This window comes from Saccopteryx leptura, chromosome 5, assembly GCF_036850995.1.
Source record: "Saccopteryx leptura isolate mSacLep1 chromosome 5, mSacLep1_pri_phased_curated, whole genome shotgun sequence".
In the NCBI taxonomy this organism is placed as follows: Eukaryota; Metazoa; Chordata; class Mammalia; order Chiroptera; family Emballonuridae; genus Saccopteryx; species Saccopteryx leptura.
This window is the reverse complement of record NC_089507.1, coordinates 18,031,001-18,055,653: the sequence shown is the minus strand read 5'-3', so window position 1 is coordinate 18,055,653 and position 24,653 is coordinate 18,031,001. Positions and strand designations below refer to the sequence as shown.

Below are 24,653 nucleotides of genomic sequence, written 5' to 3'. Positions count from 1 at the left end.
GTAGAAGAGGTATTTAATGTGACCATGGTTAAAGAATCAATTGTTTCAACAAATATTTATTGACAGGGTCGTGTGAAGTAGGCACGTGCTAAAAAGGTTAGGAAAAAGAAAACACAGTCCTTGCTCTTAAAGAGTGAATAATTTCGTGCACATTGGCAAACTTTCTGTAACAGAGCAAACAATAAATATTTTAGACTTTGCAGGTCATAACGTCTCTACTGCAACTCAACTCGAACATTGTAGTGCAAAAGCACCCATAGACAAAGCGTAAATAGATGAGCAAGACTATTTTCCAAATACTAACATTTTATTAATTCATATAATTTTCATGGGTCACAAGATATTATTCTTTTAGTGAGAGAGACAGAGAGAGGAACAGACATATGGGAAGAAGAGACATGAGAAGTATCAATTCTTCACTGTGGCACCTTAGTTGTTTATTGGTTGCTTTCTCATATGTGCCTTAACGGGTGGGCTACAGCAGAGCCAGTGACCCCTGGCTCAAGCCAGCGACCTTGGGCTCAAGCCAGCAACCTCTGGGTTCAAGCCAGCACCATGGGGTCACGTCTATGATCCCACACTCAAGCTAACAATCCTGCGCTCAAGCTGGTGAGCCCATGCCTTGGGGTTTCAAACCTGGGTCCTCTGCATACCAGTCTGATGCTCTATCCACTGTGCCACCGCCTGGTCAGGCAATATTATTCTTCTTTTGATTTTTCAACCGGTTGAAAATGTTGAAAAAATATTCCTAGCTTGCAGCCATACAAAAACAGGTGGCAGAGCAGATTTGGCCCATGGGCTGCAGTGAGTTGACCCCTGATTTAGTGGGTAAGTCTGGAAAGAGAGAAGTCCCGAAAAGTGACGTCACGGAAATGGCGCCGTGAGCAGCGCGTCCGACAGATCTCCCCAAAATCACAACAAATTTATCAACTAGAAACAGGAAAATTTATCTTCGGAGCAAACTGAAAGCAAAAGGACTGTTATCACTCGAATCTGAGAGACGAGGGTGTGGAGGAAGCTACCGCAGGGACGTTCATTCAAGCCGCGAGAAAGTGCGCCTGTGGTAAGTCATCCCGCACTCGGAAGCCGCCGCCGGCCGCCGCGAGCAGCGCCCGGGTCGGTTGCAGGGCGAGCGGCAAGCAGCCGCTGGCGCGCTCCCGGTCTGGTTGCAGACCGAGCATTGCAGACCTAGCACCGCTAACGTTCCCAGCGGCCCGCGCACGGGGAGCGGGAGAGGCCCCAGGGCGGTATTCCCTACTTGGGAGATTCTCTCCGCGGGCGGGGCACCTCACCCAGCCATTCAAGCTAACAATCAAGCGTTGGGGGAGGGGCGCGCGCAGGCAGCCTGAAATACCTTCGGGAGCACAGCTGCGACCCAATTACTAAAATTAACTTAACCCGTGAAATCTGCGCACCCTCGGTTCTAATTGATAAGATCTCTCTCAGTTCACCGACCCAAGACAAGAGGCGTGATATTTTTTGGTGCCTCTCGCTAAAGGGGCGGGGGCAACTTCTGATTGATAGAGCCTCCATATTCAGGGATAAACACTAACAAGAAGGACTTGGCAGATAATAAGATCTATACCACACTAGTCGCAAGCAGAGACTAGTGCCTCTTCTTACCGGCCAAAACAGGCTACAAAGAGTGGAAAGCCTGGGTTGAGAGGTCCAACGGAATGCTAGGTGCTGAACAATCACCTTGACAACAATTGACTCCCACCCCCGCCTGATTACACTGGAGGCCCTGACTGTCAGAGCCCTTCCCAGAGCCGTGCACTGAGTGGGGATAGAGTGGGGATTTCCCAGCTCTTTGAGTCTCTTACTCCCCAGGCAGAAGCAGTGGCAGCCTTGTGGCTGGATCGCCAGGCTGCTGGTTCGGGAGGGGGGGACTGGGAGAGAGAATCCACGAAGGCGAACTCTCTCGTCGTTAGACCTTGCAGACGCTGGCAGGCCTTGACTACCAACAAGACTAAAGCCAATTGTGTGACATTGCCATAGAACCCCATCAACTGCAAGTCCCTGCCTGGGTGTGGCGCAGGGGCAGGGCCTGGGGTGCAGAGTCACCGACCGGGAAGAGGGAGACAGGAGAAGGAGGAAGAGGAGGTTGACATCTCAAAATCAGGAAAAATCCACAGACTTTGCAGCTTGTTCCACTGTTTGTTGGTTTTTTTTTGTTTGTTTTTTTTTTTTTTGTTGTTGTTGTTGTTTGTTCCTTCTATCTTATTGCCTTTATTTCCTCCACCTCAGTCCTTCTATTCTCTGCCCATCTTATGCTTCCCTTTTCTTGAACTACACTACCCATAAGTGTTACATTTTATTTCTCTTCTTCATCCTCACCCTCCTTTGGGGTTATACTCCAGGACACTTAATTCTCACTCTCTCCTCTTTTGTTTTTTTTTGCCTTATTTTGTCTTTTTCTCTTCCTTTTTTATTTCTTCCTTCGTTTTTCTCTTTTTCTTATTTTTTCCTTTCTATTCGTTTTTTCTTTTCTCGTTTTACTTTCCTCCCATTTAATCCTCAATCACGAACAAATTAGTTAATTTGGGACTCAAGGTTTTTTTTGGCTTTGTTTTTCTTTTTTGGTTTTGTTTTTGTTTTTTTCTGGTTGGTTTGTTTTTGTGGCATTTTGGGTCCTCCCAACCCAAGGTCTCCATTGTATTTGGTCTTTGCTCCACTTAATACAACGTATTTTTACTTATTATTTTTATTTTTTCTTGATTATTCCTTTTTTTGTCCTTTTTTCTGGTTCCCTCTTGTCCCTCTCATTATATCTCTTGGTTGACTGTCACCCGCAGGCAGATCAACTTATGCTTGTCTAAGATTTTCTTCCTTTTTTTATTTTATTTTTTTTATTTATTTATTTTTTTTTTGCCCCCTTGAACTCTTCACCGCAAACCAGGCCTTCCATTATAGGCACGATATTTCCCTGAGGAGGGGAGAGGAGGGAAGGAGAACAAAGAAAAAAAAAAGGGGGGAAATAATAAATTATTACTGCTTTTTTTTGTGGGGTGTTTTACCCTTTGTGTTTTTTTTTGTTTGTTTTGTTTTTTTGTTTTTTACTTTTTACTCTTTATTAATTCTAATTAGTGCTATCAACAAGACCACCCTCAGATGCCAATAAGAAAGAGGAAATCGAATATTATGGATACAAAAGAAAGAGAGGTAACACAAATAGATGTGGAAAAATCTATGGAGAAAAGACTTAACATATTGGAAGCCTTGGAGCTAAATGACAGAGAATTTAAAATAGAAATCTTAAAAATACTCAGAGATATACAAGAAAACACGGAAAGGCAATATAGGGAGATCAGAAAACAACTCAATGAACACAAAGAATATATTACCAAGGAAATTGAAACTATAAAAACAAATCAAACAGAAATGAAAAACTCAATTCACGAGCTGAAAAACGAGGTTACAAGCTTAGCTAGCAGAACAACCCAGATTGAAGATAGGATTAGTGAAATAGAAGACAAACAACTTGAGGCACAACAGAGAGAAGAAGAAAGAGACTCAAAAATAATAAAAAACGAGAAAGCCCTACAGGAATTATCTGACTCCATCAGAAAGAATAACATAAGAATAATAGGTATATCAGAGGGAGAAGAGAAAGAAAATGGAATGGAGAATATACTCAAACAAATAATAGACGAGAACTTCCCAAGCCTGTGGAAAGAACTAAAGCCTCAAATTCAAGAAGCAAACAGAACACCGAGTTTTCTTAACCCCAACAAACCCACTCCAAGGCACATCATAATAAAGATGACACAAACCAATGACAAAGAAAAAATTCTCAAGGCAGCCAGGGAAAAGAAGAGTACAACATATAAAGGAAGGCCTATTAGATTATCATCAGATTTCTCAGCAGAAACTCTACAAGCTAGAAGAGAGTGGACCCCAATATTTAAAGCCCTGAAAGAGAGGAACTTTCAGCCAAGAATACTATACCCATCAAAGCTATCCTTCAAGTATGAAGGAGATATAAAAACATTCACAAATACAGAAAAGATGAGAGAATTTATCACCAGAAAGCCCCCACTCCAGGAAATACTAAAGGGGGTTTTCCAACCAGATTCAAAGAACAAAAGAAAACAACACCACAAGTAACAGCTCCACCAAGAACACAATAAAACCAAACTTAAACTGTGACAACAAAGGGGAAAAAAAAGGGGGGGAGAGAATGGAGATTAACAGTAGCAAAGGACGATGAAGTGCAGAAATACTTATAAGATAGGGTACTACAATGAATATGGTAGGTACCCTTTTCATTACTTAATGGTAACCACCCTAGAAAAAACCACCACAAAAACACATGACTTAAAAAAGGTAGCAACAGACGAAAGAAGTATGGAACACAAACAAACAGAAACAAATGATAGAAAAACAAAAGAGAAGAATCAAACTAGATACAAAACTAACAGAAAGCAATTTATAAAATGGCAGTAGGGAACCCACAAGTGTCAATAATTACACTAAATGTAAATGGATTAAACTTACCAATAAAAAGACACAGAGTAGCAGAATGGATTAAAAAAGAAAATCCAACTATATGCTGCCTACAAGAAACACATCTAAGCAACAAGGATAAAAACAAATTCAAAGTGAAAGGCTGGAAAACAATACTCCAAGCAAACAACACCCAAAAAAAAGCAGGTGTAGCAATACTCATATCTGATAATGCTGACTACAAGACAGAAAAAGTACTCAGAGACAAAAATGGTCACTTCATAATGATTAAGGGGACACTGAATCAAGAAGACATAACAATCCTTAATATATATGCACCAAACCAAGGAGCACCAAAATATATAAGACAGCTACTTATTGACCTTAAAACAAAAACTAACAAAAATACAATTATACTTGGAGACCTCAATACTCCGCTGACGGCTCTAGATCGGTCATCCAAACAGAGAATCAATAAAGATATAGTGGCCTTGAACGAAATACTAGAACACCTGGATATGATAGACATCTACAGGACACTTCATCCCAAAGCGACAGAGTATACATTTTTCTCTAGTGTACATGGAACATTCTCAAGAATTGACCATATGTTGGGCCACAAAGACAATATCAGCAAATTTAAAAAAATTGAAATTGTACCAAGCATATTTTCTGATCATAAAGCCTTGAAACTAGAATTCAACTGCAAAAAAGAGGGGGAAAAACCCACAAAAATGTGGAAACTAAACAACATACTTCTAAAAAATGAATGGGTCAAAGAAGAAATAAGCGCAGAGATCAAAAGATACATACAGACAAATGAAAATGAAAATACGACATATCAGAATCTCTGGGATGCAGCAAAAGCAGTAATAAGAGGAAAGTTCATATCACTTCAGGCCTATATGAACAAACAAGAGAGAGCCGAAGTAAACCACTTAACTTCACACCTTAAGGAACTAGAAAAAGAAGAACAAAGACAACCCAAAACCAGCCGAAGAAAGGAGATAATAAAAATCAGAGCAGAAATAAATGAAATAGAGAACAGAAAAACTATAGAAAAAATCAATAAAACAAGGAGCTGGTTCTTTGAAAAGGTCAACAAAATTGACAAACCCTTGGCAAGACTCACCAAGGAAAAAAGGCACAGGACTCAAATAAATAAAATCCAAAATGAAAGAGGAGAGATCACCACAGACATCATAGATATACAAAGAATTATTGTAGAATACTATGAAAAATTATATGCCACCAAATACAACAATCTAGAAGAAATGGATAAATTCCTAGAACAATACAACCTTCCTAGACTGAGTCATGAAGAAGCAGAAAGCCTAAACAGACCAATCAGCAGGGAGGAAATAGAAAAAACTATTAAAAACCTCCCCAAAAATAAAAGTCCAGGCCCAGACGGTTATACTAGTGAATTCTATCAAACATTCAAAGAAGACTTGGTTCCTATTCTACTCAAAGTCTTCCAAAAAATTGAAGAAGAAGCAATACTTCCAAACACATTTTATGAGGCCAACATAACCCTCATACCAAAACCTGGCAAGGATGGCACAAAGAAAGAAAACTACAGACCAATATCTCTAATGAATACAGATGCTAAAATTCTAAACAAAATACTGGCAAACCGAATACAACAACATATTAAAAAAATAATACATCATGATCAAGTGGGATTCATCCCAGAATCTCAAGGATGGTTCAACATACGCAAAACGGTTAACGTAATACACCATATCAACAAAACAAAGAACAAAAACCACATGATCTTATCAATAGATGCAGAAAAGGCTTTTGATAAAATACAACACAATTTTATGTTTAAGACTCTCAACAAAATGGGTATAGAAGGAAAATATCTCAACATGATAAAGGCCATATATGATAAACCATCAGCTAACATCATATTAAATGGCACTAAACTGAAGGCTTTCCCCCTTAAATCAGGAACAAGACAGGGTTGTCCACTCTCTCCACTCTTATTTAACGTGGTGCTAGAAGTTCTGGCCAGAGCAATCAGACAAGACAAAGAAATAAAAGGCATCCATATTGGAAAAGAAGAAGTAAAGGTATCACTTTTTGCTGATGATATGATCCTATACATCGAAAACCCGAAGGACTCCACAAAAAGATTATTAGAAACAATAAACCAATACAGTAAGGTCGCAGGATACAAAATTAACATACAGAAGTCCATAGCCTTTCTCTATGCCAACAATGAAATATTAGAAAACGAACTCAAAAAAATAATCCCCTTCACGATTGCAACAAAAAAATAAAATACCTAGGAATAAACATAACAAAGAATGTAAAGGACCTATATAATGAAAATTACAAAGCATTGTTAAGGGAAATTGAAAAAGATACAATGAGATGGAAAAATATTCCTTGTTCTTGGATAGGAAGAATAAATATAATCAAAATGGCCATATTACCCAAAGCAATATACAAATTTAATGCAATTCCCATCAAAATTCCTATGAGATTTTTCAAAGAAATGGAACAAAAAATCATCAGATTTATATGGAACTATAAAAAACCCCGAATAGCCAAAACAATCCTAAGGAAAAAGAATGAAGCTGGGGGCATTACAATACCTGACTTTAAACTATATTATAGGGCCACAATAATCAAAACAGCATGGTATTGGCAGAAAAATAGACACTCAGACCAATGGAACAGAATAGAAAGCCCAGAAATAAAACCACATATATATGGTCAAATAATCTTTGATAAAGGGGCCAACAACACACAATGGAGAAAAGAAAGCCTCTTCAACAAATGGTGTTGGGAAAACTGGAAAGCCACATGCAAAAGAATGAAACTCGACTACAGCCTGTCCCCGTGTACTAAAATTAATTCAAAATGGATCAAAGACCTAAATATAAGACCTGAAACAATAAAGTACATAGAAGAAGACATAGGTACTATACTCATGGACCTGGGTTTTAAAGAACATTTTATGAACTTGACTCCAATGGCAAGAGAAGTGAAGGCAAAGATAAATGAATGGGACTACATCAGAATAAAAAGTTTTTGCTCAGCAAGAGAAACTGATATAAAAATAAACAGACAGCCAACTAAATGGGAAATGATATTTTCAAACAACAGCTCAGATAAGGGCCTAATTTCCAAAATTTACAAAGAACTCATAAAACTCAACAACAAACAAACAAACAATCCAATAAAAAAATGGGAAGAAGACATGAATAGACACTTCTCCCAGGAAGAGATACAAATGGCCAACAGATATATGAAAAAATGCTCAGCTTCATTAGTTATTAGGGAAATGCAAATCAAAACTACAATGAGATACCACCTCACCCCTGTTAGATTAGCTATGATCAACAAGACGGGTAATAGCAAATGTTGGAGAGGCTGTGGAGAAAAAGGAACCCTCATTCACTGTTGGTGGGACTGTAAAGTAGTACAACCATTATGGAGGAAAGTATGGTGGTTCCTCAAAAAACTGAAAATAGAACTACCTTATGACCCAGCAATCCCTCTACTGGGTATATACCCCAAAACCTCAGAAACATTGATACGTGAAGACACATGTAGCCCCATGTTCATTGCAGCACTGTTCACAGTGGCCAAGACATGGAAACAACCAAAAAGCCCTTCAATAGAAGACTGGATAAAGAAGATGTGGCACATATACACTATGGAATACTACTCAGCCATAAGAAACGATGACATCAGATCATTTACAGCAAAATGGTGGGATCTTGATAACATTATAAGGAGTGAAATAAGTAAATCAGAAAAAAACAAGAACTACATGATTCCATACATTGGTGGAACATAAAAATGAGACTAAGAGACATGGACAAGAGTGTGGTGGTTACCAGGGGTGGGGGGAGGGAGGACAGGGGGAGAGTTAGGGGGAGGGGGAGGGGCACAGAGAACTAGATAGAGGGTGGCGAAGGACAATCTGACTTTGGGCGAGGGGTATGCAACATAATTTAATGACAAAATAACCTAGTCATGTTTTCTTTGAATATATGTACCCTGATTTATTAATGTCATCCCATTACCATTAATAAAAATTTATTTAAAAAAAAAAAAAAAAAAGAGAGAAGTCCCATACACACGCACAACACACACACTTAGCATTTGTGTGAATTCTCAGCACAGACCTATTATTTACCTCTCTCATCTTTCCAGTCACAATAGGAAACCAAGTTTTGTGTTTATTTCCTCCACCTAATATGCTAAAACTAATACTTTCTCTAATCCTTTTGGAAATTTTCAAATTTCACCAAAATATATTTAGATCTAACCTTTTTATTTTTATCTTTACAACAAAAGATCAAACAATTCTTTCACCCGTGGATCATTTATGAAAATAAAACTTGAAAGACCCAAGCTGCCGAGCGCCCACTCTGCGGAACGTGCTGCTTCAGAGCAGCGGGACCTTCCCAGGAGCCGCAGAACCACCGGGGCTGCTGAGGCTGGAGGGCGGGGCCGCGGGAACTCTTCGGTGTACATTTGAAATTTTCCATAATAATTTCCGAGACTACGATGGAGAACAAAGAGCGACTGTGGATGTCCATTCAATATGGCGGCAGCGGCAGTCACAGGGCCCTACCAGCACCGGAGGCAGGTGGACCTGGCCAAGCACAGGCCAGGGATGGGTGAGGGACACATGAGAGGAGTTCTTTTCTTTTTTAACAACTTCCTCCTAGTCTTTCTGTTTAAGTTATTTTATTTTATTCTTTTAACGTGATTTTTGGTTGTTTTCAGCCCATTTTTTAGAAAGCAGTTTCATCTGAGTTCTGAAACAAAACACAATCAGTACGTAACAGCACACTATGAGAACACATGTATATCACATGCACCATCGGCAATGCCGGCTTCCAGGGCCTGAGGTTTAAGGGACGAGTGTGTCAGTTCACTCCCCGTTCGCTCCTTTAGTATCACAGAGCATGAGCAACAACTGCTGCGTAACACTTCTGTCACATTTTAACTTTCAGAGCAGTACGGAACATGATATATTTTTTTCTAATCAAGGTTTTCAGGGTTATTTTAAATAGGTGGGATCCTTGGTTACGGAAAGTGACAAGGAAGAGTATGCAAATACTATTCACATCATTTTATTGGTTCTCACCCAGTTTCTCATATAATAAATAATATATTCTCCTGACATCAATAGGGACCTTGCACCTGGCATGAATAACTTGGCACGGAAAAACAAAATTAAAAGTGAACAGCAGCCAACCTGTGCCTTCCTCATGTACACCAGGGGCTCTTTCAGATGCTCCGGAGGTGCGGCAGGGTGACTGGGTAACGGAAACCTGGGGACAGAAGAGGCAGCTAAGTACCATGCATTGCTCTTGATAATTAACTAATTCTCTCGGTTAGAAATGACTTACCTTTGTAGCCCATGTTATAAGTGAAATAGAATACTGATTAGCAGTTATGGACCGCAAACATTTCTAGAATAGAAAAAAAGCAACCTATTCTATGTAATTTAAAGACAGCCTCACTTCCTGATTATTTCTAGCTAATTGTTTTCCCACTAAAATCTACATTCCATGTACCTAAATAAATTACCTTTCACAAAGGAAAAATAATGATCATCTCTAGATGCTTCAGTTTTTCTTATGTGCACATGCGAGATAGTTTTTAAAACTATATATTTCATGGTGCTCAATATATTATTTGTAAAGGGACATGTGGTTTAAAATTAAATACCACTCCAAAATCCTTCCATTTTAATAGGAATTCTTTCTAAATGTAACAAAACTCAGAAATCTGGGACTGAAACCCGAGTGCACTCACTGAAGAGCCGAGGGCTGTCGGCTAGGAACACGGCAGGGGACCTGTGCATCACTCCCGACTCCTTCCTCTCCTTGTCCCCTAGGTCCCCAGGACACTTCTCAGCTTTCTCCGCCCCGCTGACACTGTTGCCCGCAACCAGCGGCTTTTGTCTACTTTCAAGCATCAGCTTCTCAACCAGTGTCCCTTATTTCCGCACGATTTTCAACCTATTTGCCAATTTGCCAGGCATGTTAGCCAGGAGCAATGTCTTCCTTATTCACCAGCGACTGTGATCCATTGTCTAGCAGAATGCCTGGCACATACCAGATAATAAGTACATTGTTGAATGAATACAATGAAAATATGATCATGTCACTACGCTGCACAAAATTCTAAACTGACACCCAAATGCTATTAGGATCCAGTCTACAAAGCCGTGAGTGTGAAGCTCATCCCTGCCATGTATCTAACAGCATCCTCCCCGCCCCCTTCCCCTGCACCATCCGGCCATTCAACTTCTGTCCCTCCGCTCTGCCACACTTCCGCCTGCCAGTCTCTGAGTCCACTGTTCCCTTCTGCCAGACGCACTTCCTTTCTCGGCCACCCTGCATTCCCGTGTCTAGCGCAGTGCTGGAGCATCAATAAATAACTGATGAATAATAAAATAGTTAATAAATCTATAAAAGCTAATGTTCTAGATCTATATATTTTTTATAATGACAAATAGTTCTATTTACCTTAACTGATGCTGAGGGCAAGTTTTTTGTTTATTATACCCATTTTGAAAAAAAAAGTTAATTATGTTTAGAATGGTTGTTTATAAAGAGAAAAAGGGTAATATCCAAAATGGCAACAATAAGAAGAATGTTGGTAAACTTCAGTTTTCTGAAATACTACCTTATAAAACACATCTTATTCCTTAATTATACTGAATGAATGAATTTTTAATACAAAATTTTGGTGATATAAAAACAACTATTCATTATTATTTCTCTGGCAAAACTAATCTGTAAAAAAATTAAGTAACTTTAAATATATAAGTACTAATGCAAAATAATAATATAATGAATATATATAGCAATACTGTATTCAATATTTACAAAGTCAATATAGCTAAACATAACAATATTTCAACATTAGTAGGAAAAACTCACACACTCAGTTCACTATAAACAGCATTCTGAAGTTTCTTCTGCCAACCTGTTTAAAAAAATAAAAAATAAAAAATATAAATACATTAGTTTCAAAAGTAAATATACATTATAATTTAAATCTATCTAAAACAGTAACTTTAGATTCATTTGTGAAAAAATCAACTGCCAATTACTGTGTAAAGCACTATTAAGACTTAGTTCCTAAGCATTCACTAGAGCCCTTGCCAAACACTGAGTAGTCAAGTTGTCAACATTAGATTACTTTTTTAATAAAACTATTACACTAATTTTTCAGGATAGGAGGAAAGTTTCCTTCTTCTACCATTAAGTTGCTCAACAAATGCTGAAATCTTTAGCTATAGTACTACCAATGCTATGAAGAATGTCCTAACAGAAGGACAAGGAATAGCCGGGCACCTGACAAACAGATCACAGGAATCAGCCACAAGAACTAGTCAGTACACTCCTGCACACCGGAAGCAGATTATTTTAAGGTACTACTAGTCAGACCAGTTATGTTGGCTACTACCTACTTGAACTTTTCTGGGTAAGTAAACCACTTACTATTCTGTTTCCATGTGCAAAGATTAGAATAGGGAACCTCTCTTCTTGCTCTAAAAAGAAGTAACATTTTCCTTTGTTCGTTGCAAGGGTAGAAAAGACGAGGGAAAAGAAGTGTAAAAGAAAAAAGCCACACACAAAAAAGTAAAAGACAAGTTCCTTAACTAGGGAGATTTTTCATATAACCCGGAAGAATTTTAACCAGAAAGGTAAACAGTATTGAAAACTAACTGGGCCCTGGCCGGTTGGCTCAGCGGTAGAGCGTCGGCCTAGCGTGCGGAGGACCCGGGTTCGATTCCCGGCCAGGGCACACAGGAGAAGCGCCCATTTGCTTCTCCACCCCTCCCCCTCCTTCCTCTCTGTCTCTCTCTTCCCCTCCCGCAGCCAAGGCTCCATTGGAGCAGGGATGGCCCAGGCGCTGGGGATGGCTCTGTGGCCTCTGCCTCAGGCGCTAGAGTGGCTCTGGTCGCAACATGGCGACGCCCAGGATGGGCAGAGCATCGCCCCCTGGTGGGTAGAGCTTCGCCCCTGGTGGGCGTGCTGGGTGGATCCCGGTCAGGCGCATGCGGGAGTCTGTCTGACTGTCTCTTCCTGTTTCCAGCTTCAGAAAAATGGAAAAAAAAAAAAGAAAGAAAGAAAACTAACTGATATAAAGCATTCATTCCCCCAGTGCCCTGAATTTTGATAGCATTTTAGTGAAATGTCTGAAAGTTCTAATTCTGCCCCAAAAGAAACCTACCCAGCTACTGTTTCACAATTTTGAGTGAGCAATTAGATGGCTGGGGATAAAATATTCTCTTCAAATAAAGTATTTCCTTATTGTTTTAAAAAAATTTTGAGAAAAAAAGCAACTTACAGACCTGATGTTTTAAAGAATCTCTTAATATCTTCTTTTAGTGATTCAAGTTTAATCTCAGGTCTCTGTAGACTGGCCTAATTACAGAATGAGGAAAAAGACTGAGGTAAGTCACACGGGTTGATATTTAATGAGAATGAAAATTCTGAAAAGGAGTGTCCAAATGTGCACACTATTCAAAAACTCCCCTTCAAGGTCAGAGCACCTTAGAATTAATTGGACAAGTTCACAAGACAGACTACTTTTATACCTACTCTTAAAATAGAGGATCTGTAATAGTACACTATAGTCTACTCAAAATAAAAAAATTATAGCTTATGAATATTTAACATCATCTAGGGTTTTAATCTTTATGAATACTTAACATCTATTTTTCTAGTAAAAACAATACTCAGATTTCCTAAGTCCATTCCCTTAATATTCTACCCAATATATACAGCATCTGCACCTAATGACCAAAAACCCAGTCACATCCATAAAAAAAATTTTTGATTGTCTTCTTCTTTGGATTGCTGCTTAATCTGAACCTGCATTTGTTGTGCATATTTATAAAAATTATATAAAACTACTATTTCACAAGTGCTTATTAGTGTCTCTTTCATCTTCAAGAGCAAGCTTTTTATTCTACTGATTTTTCATACTATAATTTTTACCCAAAATAGTAATTTCTCCAACTTATAATGGCTTCAATTACTTTCAGTGTGTCAATCTTTCATCACTTACCTCTCTCTATTAAATTTGAGAGCCTATTTCTTAAGAAGGCATTTCTACTAGAGTATCTTAGAAACATTTTAATCCCACAAAATAAAAATATTGATCATATCTTCCACTTACTACTTCCATTTTGCTCTTTCTCTTTTAGTTTTTAATTCTCATTCATGCATTTACTATCCACCAGATGTTCCAAGTCAGAAACTTCACTTATTCTCAGTTCTACTTTTAACTCTTCTAGGATTCAACCCATTTCTGGGGAGATGGCATTGGTGGCAGTAAATTTTATTATTTTTTTAATCTCCCTTATTTCTACATGAAAATAGACCAATCAACTAGCAAAACCACAATTACCCTTTTTTTTTTTTTACCAGGGTGGAGTTTACAAGGTCATTTATCTTATAACAAACAATTCATTAGATCATAGATTTGTTTTGTGTATTACAACTACCAGCCACCCCCATTTTCACACTCCCTTATTCTACTTCTTCTTTCTTAGTTACTACTTTCTGATTTACTGTATGGTTAATTTACTTACTAAGTTTATTGGTAGACTGTCTGTTGTGCTACCCTAGAAGTGATGAGCTCCACTGGGGCAGACATCTTTGTCTATTTGTTCGCTACCGAATCCTAAGTGCCTAGAGTAGTTACTTTCACAAGTAGGTGCTCAATAAAAGCTTATTAAATAAATGAACTAATTTCTCCCTTTTCGGTCCATTCTCCAGCGTTTTCTTCCTAAAGTGTAAGTCTCTCCAGGCTGTGCTCTACCGCATACACAGGAAGGCTACACTTTTCAACAGAGTGGGCACACGTGGCCTTCCATGTATACCAGCTTATCTCTCCCAATCCATCTGCTGCTCCTCCACCAAGCTAACACCATCCTCTTTCCCTGTATCTCCTCCTTATGCACACCCTGCCCCTTGGTCACAGTGAACTACACTCACTGATTCCCCATCTGTCAAATACATTAGGGTTTTGTTCGTGTTGTTTCCTCAGATGCCAATGCTCCCTCACCCCCTTAGCAAATGCCCAAGCGCTGCCAAGACACCCCTTGAGTATTAGCTGTGTTCCCCACTCCCCACACCCTCACCTGCATAAATAAGTGCGCTCTATTCCTGTTAGAGCACTTACCAGACTCACTGTCATTTTAGTCAACTATTTATCTGACTGTTAGGTGAAAAGGCAGAGACCATGTCTTCTTCATTTCTGCATCCCAAGTACCAACTTGGCATTAATTGTTTCTTGTCAGAATTATATTGACCAAATCATGTTACAAACTTCTTAAAAAATTTCTCCCCAAATTATTTTTAATTAAAGAGACTGCTTTCCAGTCTGTTATTCCTAGGATTTTAAAAGCTGTAATACCCTGCTCATTATTCAAAATGGCAAAGGAAATAGGTTTTCTTTCATTGAGCTTGTCATTAAAAATGACTCAGAGGTAGCAAAATTTAAAGAACTTCAAGGGAGAAATTGGTTATTGCTTCTACACATTTTCCATACTTCAGAGTTGTTATACTTCCTAGATAGACTTTTTTTATATCAAAGACAAACCATACAACTAATCATCTCAGCTAATTATAAAAATCTAGAGAAATCTTAAAATCAAGAACAGGACAGTGACAGGAGGACAGGGACAGCAGTTCCAAAACACATTTTAGCAGCATAACCCTTTTTTCAAACGAAATCTGAGTCCTAGTAGGAACCCTTCTATACAAAACACACTTAAAATGATATTTCTAGACAAGGAGAACAATGAGTCCCTTCTCAGTGAGTAAGGTATGATTAACATAAAAAAGATACAGCTTTATTCTGATATAGCCTCAGTATACAATTTCTGCATTTTATTTTGGTTGCTCAATATAAAGAAAAATTCTGTGTCACAGAGGTAAGTGTTCTTTAATTGCATTTATGGGGGTGACGCTGGTTACTAAAATTCCATAGGTTTCCAGTGTACCGTTCCATTATACATCATCTGTACACTGTACCATGTGTTCACAACCCCAAGTCAGGTCTCCTTCCTTCCCCGTTTAACCCCCCTTTCCCTCTTCTGCCTCCCACACTCCCCCTGTAACCACCACACTGTTGTGTCTAGGAACCCAGCCTTCCCGTCACTCTCAGAACTGCTGTGGGAAATCTAAAGAGAAGTGGTCGGGGCCCTGGCCGGTTGGCTCAGTGGTAGAGCGTCGGCCTGGCGTGCAGGAGTCCCGGGTTCGATTCTCGGCCAGGGCACACAGGAGAAGCACCCATCTGCTTCTCCACCTCTGCCCCTCTCCTTCCTCTCTGTCTCTCTCTTCCCCTCCCGCAGCCAAGGCTCCATTGGAGCAAAGTTTGCCCGGGCGCTGAGGATGGTCTGTGGCCTCTGCCTCAGGCGCTAGAATGGCTCTGGTTGCAACAGAGCAATGCCCCAAGATGGGCAGAGCATCGCCCCCTGGTGGGCATAGCGGGTGGATCCCGGTGGGGCGCATGTGGGAGTCTGTCTGACTGCCTCCCTGTTTCCAACCTCAGAAAAATACAAAAAAAAAAAAAAAAAAAGTAAAAGAGAAGTGGCCAGAAATTTGTATTCTGAAGACAAATCCACTAAACTTATTTATCATAAATACAAAAACCAGACAGAGTGCTTCTGATATTTGTAACTGCTAAAACTCTGCATACCACGCGTTACCACCACATGACGCGTAGCTGGCTCACTGGTCCCTCATCTGAGCAGCACGCCGTGATGGGAGTCCATGCTGAGCAGACGTACCTGCACTCTGTGTGGCCAACGACAGCGCCGCATACCCCTGCAGTGACATCCTCACCTGTACAAAGTTCCATGAAGAGATGTGCACAAGCCCAGACATGGTCAAAGACCAGTGCAGAATTACATCTTTCCTCATCAATGACACATTTCTAAGTGTTCCAAACATACCATGAAGTATGGAAGCCCTGGCTGGGTAGCTCAGTCAGTCAGAGCGTTGACCCGATACACCAAGGTTGTGGGTTGGATCCCCAGTCAGGACACATACGAGACTCAATCAGTGAATGCATAAATAAGTGGAAGAGCAAATCAATGTTTGTCTCTCTCTCTCTCTCTCTCTCTCAAATCAATACATTAAAAAAATTATTTAAAGCTATATGGCAGAAGCAGGGTTCCCCCCCCCAAGATTTAGCCAGAAATAAATTAATCAGGAAGCACTGAATACTTCACTATAACAATGCATTTGAAAGAATGTGTTTCTTAATATAATTTTAAATCAAGTATTTTTAAATGAATAGAACATTTTCAGGGTCCCTGATTTAACAAAGCACAGTTTAAAAATTGGGACTAAATAAGCGTGGGATTTCTCATTGGAAGACCTGGAATCCTCTCTCAGCCAAGTCATTTAACCCCACTGTATCTTAATTTTTTTCCTTTATACGGTAACTAATAACTGAACAAGGTTATTTTGAGACTCAAATAGAAAATTTTTCAAAGCTATTTTTAGGCTGATAAATCCAATGAAAGTTAAAGTTATATTATAAAATATAAGACATACACAGATGGCAATAGACATGTGTAAAAAACAGGCAGGGAAGGAGTGAATGGAAGTAGAGGTCTTTAAAATATCTACAACAAAAGTTAAACCTTATTCTGAACAAACTGCCTCTAGCTTACTATAAGAGCTGGCAAAGAACAGGATCAGAAATATAATCTACCGAGAGCATGCAATATATTCCTCGTCACGGCCCGGTATACAGCCATCCTTCACCAGGTTATTTATGTTGACATTTCTGACCTCCTCCACCACATGCCTTTTTCACACACAGGACCATCTTCACCCCTGCCCACTCTGACACACATGTAAACATACACACACACCCCCCCCAATCTTTTCAATTTCTTTCCACCTTCACCAGAACAGTCTTAATCTAAAGCACGGCCAAAGCATTGGCATTCTTAAATCTCTAAATTTAGCAATAAAAGGAGGCTAGAGTAGCAAAGTGGCTAAAGTCACAGGTGGGTCAACGAAGCTGAGCGGATACTGAGGCTAAATACTCCATGAAGCACAAACCAGGGGATACGGAGGTCTACAAGGAAGGGTCCAAAGGGGTCCTTTAATTCCCTCTAAAGATGCCCCATCCTCTCCACTTCTTACTAAGCCACTATCCTAATCTTGGGCTTTATTTTTATGTGTCTAAAGAATCACAGAATTGCAGGGTTAGAAGGCCCTATGGGGTTCTTGTAAGTCAACTATTTACTGACTGCCTCTCCAAGTGGTTTTCTAGCTCTAACTTAGACGCTCTAAACTACCTTTCCAGCTTACAAACTCACCCAGTGATTTTCAACCTTTGCTTCTCAGCACTCATAAACTAATTACTAAAGAAAAAGGGGCCCTGATCTCTTCTCTCTTAGTAACTAATTTATTTGTACCATGAGATGAAAATGGTTGTATTTAGTCAGGGGCACTGACCTTAGTAATTAGTGTGTGTTTGTGCCATGGAAAAAAAAGGTTGAAAATTAGATAATTCCATCTTTGAACTATTCTGTAAGAAAGTTCTTTATTATGAGCTAAAATTGACTTCCCTTAAAATTGGTCACCATCACCCAGCCCCGCCCCAAGGTCACAGAAATAAGCCTGATTCCTTTCCCGTGAGCCACCTACAAATATCAGTGATAGCTATTATGTCTTTCCTAAAAGCTTCTCTTCTCAAGGTCTCACATACTTCCAGGTTCTCCAAGTTCTCTTCATCTGACTGATTCCTCTTACCGCTCTGGCCACTCCTCTCTGAGCAAAGTCAGGTCCGACCTGTCCTCTACTGAAGTCACTTCCTCACTGATCTCTCCACTTCACTCATTCCACTACCACCGAGGCTCAAACTTTTAAGTCTCAGGATCCTCTTTAACATTATGAAGAATCTAAGAGTGCTTTTGTTTATGTGGACTTACATCCATTGATATCTACAGCAACAGAAACGAACCCTTTGAGTAATACAAACGTTCGTGTATGTCCTCGTGCCTCCTGACCATCCAGAGTACAACTGTACAAAGTTTTTATTTTAAAAATGTGTAAGGCAACATTAAAAAAAAAGGCAAAGCTATGTTCTTCTTGTTTCCATAAAGTGGTTATCAAACAAACATAATTTTAAGTTAATAAAACTGGAACTGGAACTAATTGCATTTTTTGAAAGAAAACAAAAACAAAACCCACTCCCAGGGGTCAGCGAGCATGAAAAAAACACTTCACTACTTAAAGGGTTAAAACAGAAAAATGAAATGTTTGCTTATTTGGCAGTTCCTCAAAAAAAATTGAATTACCATATGCTTCAGCAATCCAAAAGAACTGAAAGCAGGGCTTGACTAGCTATTTGTACACTCAAGTTCACAGTAGCACTCTTCACAACAGCTAAAATATGGAAGTACCCGAATGTCCGCATTAATGAGTAGATAAACAAAACCAGTATGTACATACAACAGAATACTCGTCATCCTTTAAAAAGGATGAAAATTCTGACACATCTAAAATATTGATTAACCCGAGGACAAAGTAAGTAGAATAAGCCAGTCAAAGAAAAACAAATATAGCAGGTTATTGAAAAATATCAATTCTTTATAACATTGATGAGATGCCACAGGAACTTAACTCTTGGTTATGTCAATTAGCCTAAAACTGGTTTCATTATATGTCATTTCACTTAAAGTCACAGAACCTAATCCATGAGGTCAAGCAAGGATTTATACCATACAATTTCGCTTATAATAGAATACTTAAAATAGTCAAATTCATAGAGACAGAAAGGTGATTGTCAGGGCCTGTGGGGATGGGGAAAACAAAAGTTATTTAATGGGCACAGACTTTCAGCCTGGGATGATGAAAAATTCCTGGAGATGGATGGTGGTAAAAATTGCAAAATGATGTGAATATACTTTATGCCACTGAATTGTACACTAAATAAATGGTTAAAATAGAAAATCTTATGTATATCTTACCACAATAAAAATTATTTATCTCTTTAAAAATAATAACATAAACTGACCAGGCAGTGGTGCAATGGATACAGTGTTGGACTGGGATGTAGAGGACCCAGGTTCGAGTCCTAAGGTCCCCAGTTTGAGCACAGGCTCATCAGCTTGAGCGCAGGGTCGCTGGATTGAGCGTGGGATCATAGATATGACCCCATGGTTGCTGGCTTGAAGCCCAAGGTCGCTGGCTTGAGCCCAAGGTTGCTGGCTTGAGCAAGAGGTCACTCACTCTGCTGGAGTCCCTGGTCGGGGTGCATATAAGAAAGCAATCAATGAACAACTAAGATGCCACAACGAAGAACTGATGCTTCTCATCTCTCTCCCTTCCTGCCTGTCTGTTCTTATCTGTCCCTCTCTCTGTCTTTAGCTCTCTCACTAAAAAATAAATAAATAAATAAATAAACCCATCCATTATTTATCAAGATAAATATTTTTACTTAAAATAACTGTATTTTCAGATACAAAACTTAATGAGATAAAGAGGCACTGTCTTACATTTTTGCAAATCTGATGTTTGCTTAATAAAATGTAGCTGGATTCGTCAATCTGCTGTAATACTCCATTTGTGGTACGATGCTGTTTTGATTATGTGAAAAAAATCAGTGTCACACATATGTAAGTGGAAAAGGGAAAGGTATTGTAATATCCTTGTCTAATAATGCTGATATTCTACTTTAACATACGACAAAATTTGACAAGTGTAGTTTCCTAAAGATTAATTGTATTGTTGAATCTGAATATCAATACATTTTTAATATTTTATTACATAAACATGTATTGACCTATCTTACACTCTGAATCAATTTTTTTATCTATACATGGTCTTGCAACATTAAGCATTGATTATTTCAAATATATAATATTAAGAGATGCAGTGTAGACATTTCATTAAAAAGATCATAAAGTAATATTCTTTAACATCACCATCAATATCAAAAAGTCATTAAGTATTGGAAGCCATCAAATTCATAATGGTGGACACAGTGTTACAGAATCTAATTTTGATTTCAGGGTTGAATTTTATCATTGGCAACACATAATCGTTTTCCTTGAAGTGAGACTCATTTTGCTTGTTAGATAAACACCTACCAAATACCTAAGTTTACAATAGTTTATCAATCACTATCTTAAGTATAAATGGTGTTTCTTTCATTTTTTTTTTTTTGTATTTTTCTGAAGCCGGAAACAGGGAGGCAGTCAGACAGACTCCCGCATGTGCCCAACTGAGATCCACTCAGCATGCACACCAGGGGGCGATGCTCTGCCCCTCTGGGGCGTCGCTCTGCCATAATCAGAGCCATTTTAGCACCTGAGGCAGAGGCCACAGAGCCATCCTCAGCGCCCGGGCCAACTTTGCTCCAATGGAGCCTTGGCTGCGGGAGGGGAAGAGAGAGACAGAGAGGAAGGAGAGGGGGAGGGGTGGAGAAGCAGATGGGCGCTTCTCCTGTGTGCCCTGGCCAGGAATCGAACCTGGGATTCCTGCACGCCAGGCCGACACTCTACCACTGAGCCAACGGGCCAGGGCTAAATGGTGTTTCATTAAAAAAAAAAAAAAAAGCAGTTCCACTTGTAACTCAATCAATTAATTGCAGGAATGCTTTTCTTTTGATCATCATCTTATTTCAATATACAGCAGAAATGCTTAATGCATATATTCCATTTCCTCAAACAGAATATTAAAAAGATGTTTTCAAGAAATTAGATTTAATATAATTAATAACTTTGCTGTTTCATCAAGGAAACTCGAGTAAAACTGGCTCTTTGTCACTGTAAATGACAATACAGTGACGACTAGTACAGTTTGGAACCAGTTCTCGGATTTCCACTAAGACACCAGCAGTTAAACCCACTACCATTGCTTTTTACCATCAGCACAAATGTCAGCACAATGAAATTTTCTTTTCCTTATATTATACATTATTTATTTTTATGGTTTCATATAAAATAGTTTTAACCTGAAAGGGTATTATAGACCAGCAGAGATCCACAGATCATACTTTGAAAATCACTGCACTACACTACAGGCTTCTTGAGGACAAGTATCTGTCATCTCTGTACTCCAAGACCCGGCACAATAGCTCTCACATGGTAAGTACTTCGTAAACAAGTTTCCAATGAATGCATCTGCACTACAGATTTCTGAGAGCTACACCTGCAAACCCCATGGGGAACACAAAACAAGTAAGACCTTGCCCTTGCTCTCTGGAATTCTTAGTCTGAAAAAGAAAACAGCCAATAAAAAAAAACAACTAATTCTACTATAAGAAAGGAAATGTCACAATAGATGTATCGTCCATATAGAAAGGAACAATTAATTCTAATTGAGGAAACTGGGAAAAGGGAGCAAAGGAGGACAGGCTGAGTGGACAGACTGCGCATGCTCCTGCGCACTGCGAGCTGGTGCAAGGCGGAAGTTCCAACAGAATGTGGGAAGGAGAACGGGAGAGTGAGGCGGGGCCCCTCTCCGCCATCCTGTCTGTCCTGACCACCAGTGTCAGATGCGTGTTCCTAAAAACCACCTTCATGTCTTCACTCTTCTCAAAATACCTGTGACCCCACTCGCTGCCTGTAGATTAAAGGCAAGTTCATCCTGGCATTCATAACCCTCTAAACATCTACTCCCACCCAGCCTAGATCATTTCTCCCTTGATGTCCTACAATAGAAACCTTCTGCTCAGCCTTATCGCCGTTCCTACATTGGGAATTCACTCCGCTCTCCCACCTTGGGTACCACTCAGGGCTTCTCCATCCCCTGTCGTTTCCTGTCAGTATGTTTATACCTTAGTACAGGATATGACTCCTCATTTGTATTCTTCTTTCAATACTTAACTGAACACTTCTTATGTTCCAGTTGTTGGATATAAGGAGAAAAACAAGACCTCATTGTCCTCCCTCACTCTTGAGGAACGCACCATGTATTGAGAATCTAATGAACAAAATAAACTAACAAGACAGAAACAGACTCATAGATACAGAGAGCAGACTGACAGCTGCCAGAGGGTGGGGGTGGGAGGCTGGCTGAGAAAGGTGAAGGGATTAAGCAAAGAAAACAAACTCACAGACACAGACAACACTAGGATGATTACAGAGGGAAGGGAGAAGGGGGGTATCCGAGGGTGGAGCGGGATAAACTGTGGTGGAAGGAGACTTGACGTGGTGGTGAACACACAGCGCAGTGTACAGATGATGTGTTGTAGAACTGTACATCTGAAACCGATATAATTTTCTTAACCAATGTTACCCCAATAAATTCAATTTTTTTAAAAAGTTTAATGTATTGTGGAACATAAAACACTAAAAGAGAAGTGTGATTTTAAAAAGGATATGATGCCCTTTCCCACATCAATCCCTATTCTTTTATTATTAACATAATTGTTTTAGACTTTGTCTGACTATTTTCTGTCAAAAGTCCATCGCCACCACAGAAGAGAGGCTCCTTAAAACATGTTGAGCTGGGTGTCCCCTTTCTTCCTGATACTTTTGGTTCTTTCTAAAACTGTAGACGAGATCTGTTTCTGTTATCCTAGTCGTCCTGGTAGACAAGCATTGTAGCCAAGGATGAGTTTTAGTTTCAAACTGGAAAAGCTGGCTCTGAGCAAGCTGACCATGCCTTACACTCAATCTGTGTTGTATAACCGGAGCCTTGCTCTGGTTTCTCTCGTCTGAACATGGATCCCTCTCTGGCTTCCTTCTGATGACGTCCCTGGGCTGACCCACTTCTGTCAGCACTGGCTGTCGTATCCGCCTTGTTTCACATCTTCACACGTTAGCCTCTTTTCATAACATTCCTTATGCCCCGAACAGTCTTCAGTTCACATTCACTAATCAATCTTTTCCCTCTTGTTCAACTTCGCCTTACCTAATTCCAGAATCTTACACAACCTTCTCTAAGTAACTCAGTGCTGAAATAAACCATGAAGAGATATATGTACTTATACAAAGCAAACCCCCAGTTTAGTAGGTATCTTATCCCTCAAGTACATAAATTTTATGAAGACAACACATTCCTTATTTTGAAACCCTGTACACTATAACCCGGTTCTTCACTATCTTGCTTTCCAGGATTAAAGGGCATAACAATACCAAGGTAGACATGGGTAAGGATAATACCACTCCCTGGTTCACACCACACTCGAGTCCCTGAATTATTCATTTAGTTATCAACTGCAGTACCCAGTAAGGAGCTTTCCCTAGTGCCAAATCCCACCCCAGAGAGAGAGAGAGAGAGAGAGAGAGAGAGAGAGAATAATAAGCTCTAATCATGGCACAGATGTTTAAATACCAATATATGTTTAATGTATCCAGGCCTTCCACAAAATATATTTAAAATCCATTTAGTTAAGGCCATTTAATTTTCCGAAAATAAATAAAAATGAAAGTCAGTTTCTTCTCTCCTTTCCATAAACTTTTTTTTTTAATTTCATTTGTTGTTGTTGTTGTTTTTTGTTCTGTTTTGCTTTTTCGAGAGAGGAGAGAGAACTTCTCTCCTTTTTATAATCTCTAAATTCTCTATACATGGTACATATTTCTGGTAATGATGAATACAAAAACAGACTTGAGATACAATCACCTATGTTTTTGGTAAAGAGCCACTAGCAATGAGAGGCTCTGGGGTTTCAGATCTCGGACAATATCCTATCATTTATGATATTTATTCTCTCCCCAAAGCCTATCTTCTTTCAGGCTCCTTCCTCTCACAATTCTATTATTTATAATAACAATCTGAGCAACAAGACTTATTAAATACTTAATGGAATGGAAATAACATTTGAGGTTTTACACAACATCCATTTTAAATACAAATAATGCATGATACAAAGTAATAATGCTGATCTGGTGCTAGGCATTAATTTGGATTTAGGCAATTGTTCTAGTGTCTAGGATGAGTGAACCAATGCAATTTTAAATGCAGGTTGACTTCATAACAAAGTAACTCAGGAAATTCAGAAATAAAAAGTAGCCCCTTTCTTGAAACACAAAATTTCATGTTATCACACTAATATCTTAAATAATTAAACTTCAGTATATAAAGGGATACATAAAATTGACTCAGTGTTTAATCATTACAAGAAGCACTAGTAGGGGAAAAGTTTAAAATCATTAATATTGGCTTAGAAATGTTCTGTGTGATTTTATTGTTCTAGCACCCTGAGTATACTCACACAAAGTGGAG

General features: G+C 39.2%; 1 protein-coding gene across 3 annotated transcripts in view; it reads right to left on the bottom strand.

The window, feature by feature from the left end:
* TBC1D19 (TBC1 domain family member 19) overlaps positions 1-24,653 on the bottom strand; it is a 141,232-nt gene that overhangs the window by 110,447 nt on the left and 6,132 nt on the right. For all 3 annotated transcript variants that reach the window (XM_066385012.1, XM_066385013.1, XM_066385014.1), the window contains exons 2-4: positions 12,794-12,866; positions 11,373-11,418; positions 9,677-9,752 (exon numbers count right to left, since the gene is read on the bottom strand). In XM_066385012.1, coding sequence (XP_066241109.1) covers positions 9,677-9,752; positions 11,373-11,418; positions 12,794-12,866 — 195 coding nt within the window. The remainder of the gene's footprint in view (positions 1-9,676; positions 9,753-11,372; positions 11,419-12,793; positions 12,867-24,653) is intronic.